The sequence below is a fragment of the Amblyomma mixtum genome, chromosome 10 (genome assembly GCF_055824585.1).
Source record: "Amblyomma mixtum isolate Tamu chromosome 10, ASM5582458v1, whole genome shotgun sequence".
In the NCBI taxonomy this organism is placed as follows: domain Eukaryota; kingdom Metazoa; phylum Arthropoda; class Arachnida; order Ixodida; family Ixodidae; genus Amblyomma; species Amblyomma mixtum.
The window spans coordinates 18,949,347-18,955,346 of NC_143021.1; the positions used below are offsets into that span (position 1 = coordinate 18,949,347).

The following is a 6,000-nucleotide window of genomic DNA, read 5'->3' on the forward strand; positions in this document are numbered from 1 at the left end:
AGAGATGACCCCTTCAGTGGAGCTTTAAAAATTTCGCGCTTTCGGCCGCTCCCTGGGCGCTGCACAGGGGCGGATCGAAAGGGCGCAGATGCTAATCGCCTCGTTAATTACGCAAGAGTCGCGGCGACACGGAAGACAGCGCCCGGCGGGGACGTGACGCGCGGGGTGCGAAGGCCTCGGTGCAACCGCCCGGAGGTGTGGCGCGCCGGCTTCCTCGCCGCAGGCACGTCCAATGTCGCCCGCGACGGGGGTCCGCTACGCCGGCGGCCGGGTACGCGTACTACAAACGCCCGTCGCAGCGGCCGTCGTCTGCTACTCCGAGGCAGGCGGGCATTTGCATCCGCGAAATGGCACAGTCGACGCGCGCTTCTTCTGCGAAGTCGAGCGTCCACTCAGGACGTCTGTACTCAGGGGCTATCAGCCCCTCGATCCCGTCCCTGTCGCTATTTTGTTTTCTTTTCCATCGCCTTTCGATGATAATTTGCAGTAACAGCGCCCCTGTCTAATGATGCTGCCGTTGAATGCGCCCATTTTATTCCGTCTGCTCGCCGACGCTTCCCCGGATGATCGATGCTTGCAGAATCGAGGAAAAATGCGTCAGCGACAGGCTGCCTGAGAATTCGCTCAGCGCATTCTCAATCTCAACCGCTCTGTCTGGGACGCGTTGCGAAAGCCATCGGCAACCCAGGGCGGATGCGGACGCGACTCTCCTCGTTTATTAAAGGGACCCACGCGCCCCCACCGGATTGTGTGGCCGGCCCCGATACCCAAACAACGATGCTCGTGTGCGGACTCCGTAACGGTGTCCTGCCCAAAACCGACATCCGCTTCGCGAACGGGTCGCACGGACGATCGGACGTGTGCGGCACGAAATCGCCAGCGTGACAAGCGCCGTAGCGAACCAACGGTGCGCGCCGCTGGCTGTGACCGAGCGGATGCTAATCGGCAACCCCTCGACTGCCGCTCTGTGAGAGCGAGGAACCCTTTAATCGGAGCCGAAAGTGAGAGTTGTGTTGACTCGGCGGCCCGGAGATACGGCTCGTCTCGCGGGCCTATCGGCGATGCGCTTATCACTCCCGTTAAAAGCAAAAACGCGCCGAAATTCCCGCCGGCGTACGGAGCGACCGGCCGGTTCCCCGGCGGCCACCGGCGCTGTGGGAGTGGTTGATTAGGGCTAAGCGCCAGCGTCTACGCACGCCTCGAGCAACAAGCATGCTCGTCAAGCGCGCGCGAGCGGCGTTCGCGCACAGTGCATCGGAAACAATGCAAATCAGTGCGAGATCGTCGCTGCAAATGTGGCACCCAAATGAGCTCGCGCGTCCGCGAAACGTTCGAACAAGGCGCGCGAGCTTGACAGGTCGGGGTGCCTGTCAGGCGACGACGACGTTCGGACGCACAGAGCGGAGCAACCTACCCAGCAGCAGGAGCTTGACTTCCCTCGCTTGTCTTTCGCCATCAGCTCGAAGGTCTCTGTCGATCTTTTTGGACCGCTCGGCGGCCTCCTTGTCGGCGGCGGTACTCACGGCACAACCCATGTCGACTGAACCGGCGGCTGCGGCGTTACTAGGCCTAACCGGCGGACGCTATGTTTCACACCACCAATTTATCCCCCACGATTGTTTCCCTTTCCGGCGAGGCTTCGGCGTCGTCGTTGGTCGTCGCTTCGTCGGACCAGTCGGTTATCGCACGTCTGGAGACATCACAGGCAGCGCTCGACCACGGATTACGCGCGGGGCACACAGCGCAAAGGCGGCGGGCACCAACCCACCAACCGACCGACGGCTTCGACGAGCCAAGTTTTCAAACCTGTTGCCGGATGTGGAGGTGCGCCGCTTGCCGGAAGTGCGCGTGCGCATCCACGCGCTCGATCGGCGGGGAAATCGGACGCGCGGATGGCACTCGCGAGGCCGCGCGCTGTGCTTTCGCATGCCTCAGCTACCTCAGCGATCGCGGAGGATAGGTCGCATCGTGAGGTGGACTTCTCGTAGGCATTCTAGATTTGCCGTCGGTGATGTGCGTCTCCTCGGAGCAGCCGTTACGCGATAACCACGCGAGCCGATTACGAAATCGAAACCAACCGTGGAGCGGCGTGCGCAATACATGCTTAAAGTTACTTGCTGCTCGGCATGCTAGGTACCACAAAAAGTAACAGTGCCAATTGAGGCGCTAACTCGTTCCGTTTTATTCTGTTTTGTGTTTGCATCATATTGAGCGTTTCACTTGAACTTACGCAAGCATAGTTTTTTTTCCTCCATGTACGCAAGTTGCAGCCATGCAGTTGCCGTACGAACACGCACCGCAGAAGACCGGCACCAGAGCAACGTTTTCTAAAGCGCATTGTTTCAGCGTGAGTGGAGTTAGTAAGGGGTTTAATCGGTCACATTAGTAACATCACCCATTTCCACATGCCCAAAAAATCACATGACCAGTGGCAACTGGCACGTGACAGCCGTGCTTTGCTTGCGATGTCATTTTATGCGTACGACGAACCCGGCATCTCGGCGAGGGGTCGGCGTGGCCTAGCTAAACTAAACTCTGTAAAAAAAAAAAGACATGAAAAGTGTTCAGTGACTGCCAGCAGCAGCCCTTACCAAGGTAGCATTTAACTTTATAATAATGACAGAAAATTATTGTGCAAGTTGCAAACATATGTTACATCGTTCACTGGAATGCCATGCCGATGTTGAAAATTAACAAATAAAGTTATTTCACGTATGGTGGAAATTAGCCTAAACTTCAAAGGAAACATTATGCTGATTCTTTCTAAATGCTATTATAATGTTCAAACTGAGACCATAAAACAACATTATAGATATATTTCAAGCATGCATGGTGTCCGAGTACTTTAGACTGTTCGTTATATATTCCTCAAATAGAAGAATTTCGCCATAAATCTCCCACGTGGTGCCTGCCATAGATTAGACGAACAGTCCAAACTTCATCAGAAAGCTTCGCTTAATTATGACCGCTCGCCGCTCTCACTAACGGGTCGGGGCCTTCGTTTTCTGGTACAACCAGATTTTACCCGATCCTTTCCCCCGGAACACATTTCTTAAAAATCGGGTTAGACCCCATTACTATTTGAAAGTGAGCCTTCTAGGGGATGTTGATTTTCCAGTTCACAAATCTCAAGACACTGCAAGAACGTCTGTAGATATCTAGCACTGATTAGAAAGGGGTGTCTTTGGTCAAGTATGGATCCTGGACGACTTTTAACGCTCGTTTTGTAGAAGCGGATAAATTTGAGAACAAGTTTGAAAGGGAGATTCACAAGCGGCAGGGCAAAACATGGCCACCGACAAGACGTCGTATCGGAATCACTGTATGAAGCACTATACCCACGCTAACGACACCCCACTACAAGGACCTTGAGTGCGCTTAAAATCGCCGCTGTGGTGTTGGATGCTTTCGCAATGTTTATGTACAGGCAGGCTGATTCTGCTGAGACGCAAGAGTGCTTTGCGGGAGGTTGGCAACGTACGCAATGAAATATTTGTAATAGGTTAGAGAAAAATCTTGACAGGTAAGAATTTTCTTAGCCCAACCCACGATCTTCATGTTGTTTATGAAATATTGAGCTCACAATAGGGCATTTTATTTCCAGCAAAAAAAAAAAGAACTGCTACACTAACTGTCTTCGTACTGCGAAATAAGAGAGACCCGAAAAAACCATGACTACGAGATTTTTTTTTTCTTGTAACAGTAGCTTTTTCTTAATAACTCGATTTCCACCTGAACTGGAGTTCGAAGAATGTCGCCCGATTTTTACTACCCGAATGGCGGAAAGAACAGAACCCGAAAACAAAGAGCCGTACTTATGAAAGCTGAGTGAATGAGTTGCATGTATTATTAGATCTACTGCAGCGTTCGAAAGCCGCCCTCATTGAAAAATGTCGATAATGTTTTGTGTTGTCAGAAATGGCGGGTGTAGGCTTGCAGGGTTACTTCATAGTTTAAGAAAAAGTTGCATATATGCAGGTCTCTTTGTTTTCGGGTTAAACCCGATTTTATCCGATTCTTGCACCCCGAACATATTTTCCAAAAATCTGGTTACACCCGATTTCTCCCCGAAAATTCCTCTTCTGTATAGAACACACAAGGACAAAGGAATGAGAGGCTCGTTATGGTTTATGATTTATTAGTGTTTAGCGCCCCAAAGCGACTCAGGTTATGAGAAACGCCGTAATGAAGGGCTCCGGAAATTTCGACCACATGGGGTTCTTTAACGTGCACTGACATCGCACAGCACATGGGCCTCTGGAGTTTCGCCTCCATCTAAATTCGACCGCCGAGGCCGGGTTCGAACCCGCGTCTTACGGGGTCGTCAGCCGAGCGCAGTAACCACTGAGCCACCGCGGCGGCTGGCTCGTTAAGATATACGTATGGTATATGACAAGGCATAGAAAACACAAGTTTTTCTGATCAAAGCTGAAGTCCCCGCATTGAAACCGGGGACATTCGGTGCTTATTCCAAGAGGAGTGTCTGTTCAGCTGGTGATCCTAAACGCCTAGTAAGCTTGTTATTGACGTGGTTTATTTCGAGGATATGTTCGAAAAGTAACTTTCACAAGCTAGACGCCTCTGTGATGTTCAATGACTGTTTTCTCAGCGTACGAGGCAGGCACGCGAAGTGCTGCCGAGGAAACTGACAGTTTACGCGAAGAAATGATCGTAATGAGAAAAAAGAAACCTAATTTCGTAGAGAATTTTTGTCCTGAGCAACCTGTCGTTTCTATGTTTTTTTGTGAAATATTCAGCAAAAAAGACATTAAATTGTCCTTTGTTTTAAGAAAAGGTCCCGATAAAAACGGAATTATTGGAATTTTAGCTTAAAACACAATTCCTAGCCGGATTTGAAGTAAAGAAATATCCTCGATTTTTACCCCTCGAATTCTGGAAAAAAAACTAAGACTTTTATACATAGACTTTTAAATACTAATAGACTAATAGACTTTTATACATCTTGTTTAAATGTTGAACTACAAACTTTATTCCAACGTTTAATTTTCAGTAATAATAGATTTTTATACATCTTGTTTAAATGTTGAACTACAAACTTTATTCCAACGTTTAATTTTCAGTAACGCTAGACGAAAATGGCATTAAGAAAAACGGTGTATAAAAGCTTGACCTAAACAAAACGGTAACATATTCTTAAGTTCCGGTGTTATCTGGGACCATATATTCTTTAGAGGGATGTGCTGTTTAAAGAAGCGCAGAGGTGGCTAGTAGAGGTGGATCTGACAGACCCGGTGGTGAGGGATGCCTTATTGAGAAATTGTTGCCCCAATATATTTTATCCTTCGGCGATTACGAGAGCGGCCTTGTGGTCCAAGTGGCGAAGATGGCGCTCGTGGCGACGCCCTCTTGACGCGTTTTTGAGGGAAGGAAATGGCGCAGTAACTGTCTCACATCTCGGTGGACACCTCAACCGCGCCGTGAGGGGAAGGGACATATCGGTGGGAGTGAAGAAAGAATGACGTGCCGCAGTGGAGGGCTAATAATTTCGACCACCTGAGGATCTCTAGCGGCCAGAGGAAAAGCAGAGGAATTCAGGATCTCCTTGCATACAGAAGCTCGGCTTTAACTGAGGAAGACGAGCTTAATGGTCAGGAAATAAACGATAATCTGCCAGCTATCATTATGGAGTGCGCAGCAAACGTTTGCGGCATACAAAATGGTTAGACAGTGTGTCGACACCGCATACTGCTCGGGTCCACACGGAACGGAGAGGCAACGAGACACCGTTTGACTCAGTTTGAGCAAAACAGATATATTCAAGAATTAAATAGTACATGATGCAAAGGCTGGGCTGCCCAAGCTTGCATGCAGCTGCGTTGCCGCCGGAGTCTTCGTCAGGAGGAACTATGAGTCTACTACTCTCAACAACCGTGCCCGGCGCAGGACCCCACATTTATTTTTATTCTAACATCCTGTACTTGTACGCAGTGTATACTGCCGCCCTACCCCTATCCTCAGCTCACCCCTAGCTCAGGTGCT

At 49.9% G+C, this 6,000-nt stretch overlaps 1 protein-coding gene across 1 annotated transcript in view; it reads right to left on the reverse strand.

Moving 5' to 3' along the window:
* The window catches only part of Galphai (G protein alpha i subunit), a 43,997-nt gene extending 42,184 nt beyond the window's left edge, over positions 1-1,813 (reverse strand). The window contains exon 1 of the mRNA XM_089563908.1: positions 1,415-1,813. Within this exon, the coding sequence (XP_089420034.1) occupies positions 1,415-1,535 (121 nt within the window). The 5' untranslated portion in view covers positions 1,536-1,813. The remainder of the gene's footprint in view (positions 1-1,414) is intronic.
* Between the last annotated feature and the right edge of the window lie 4,187 nt (positions 1,814-6,000).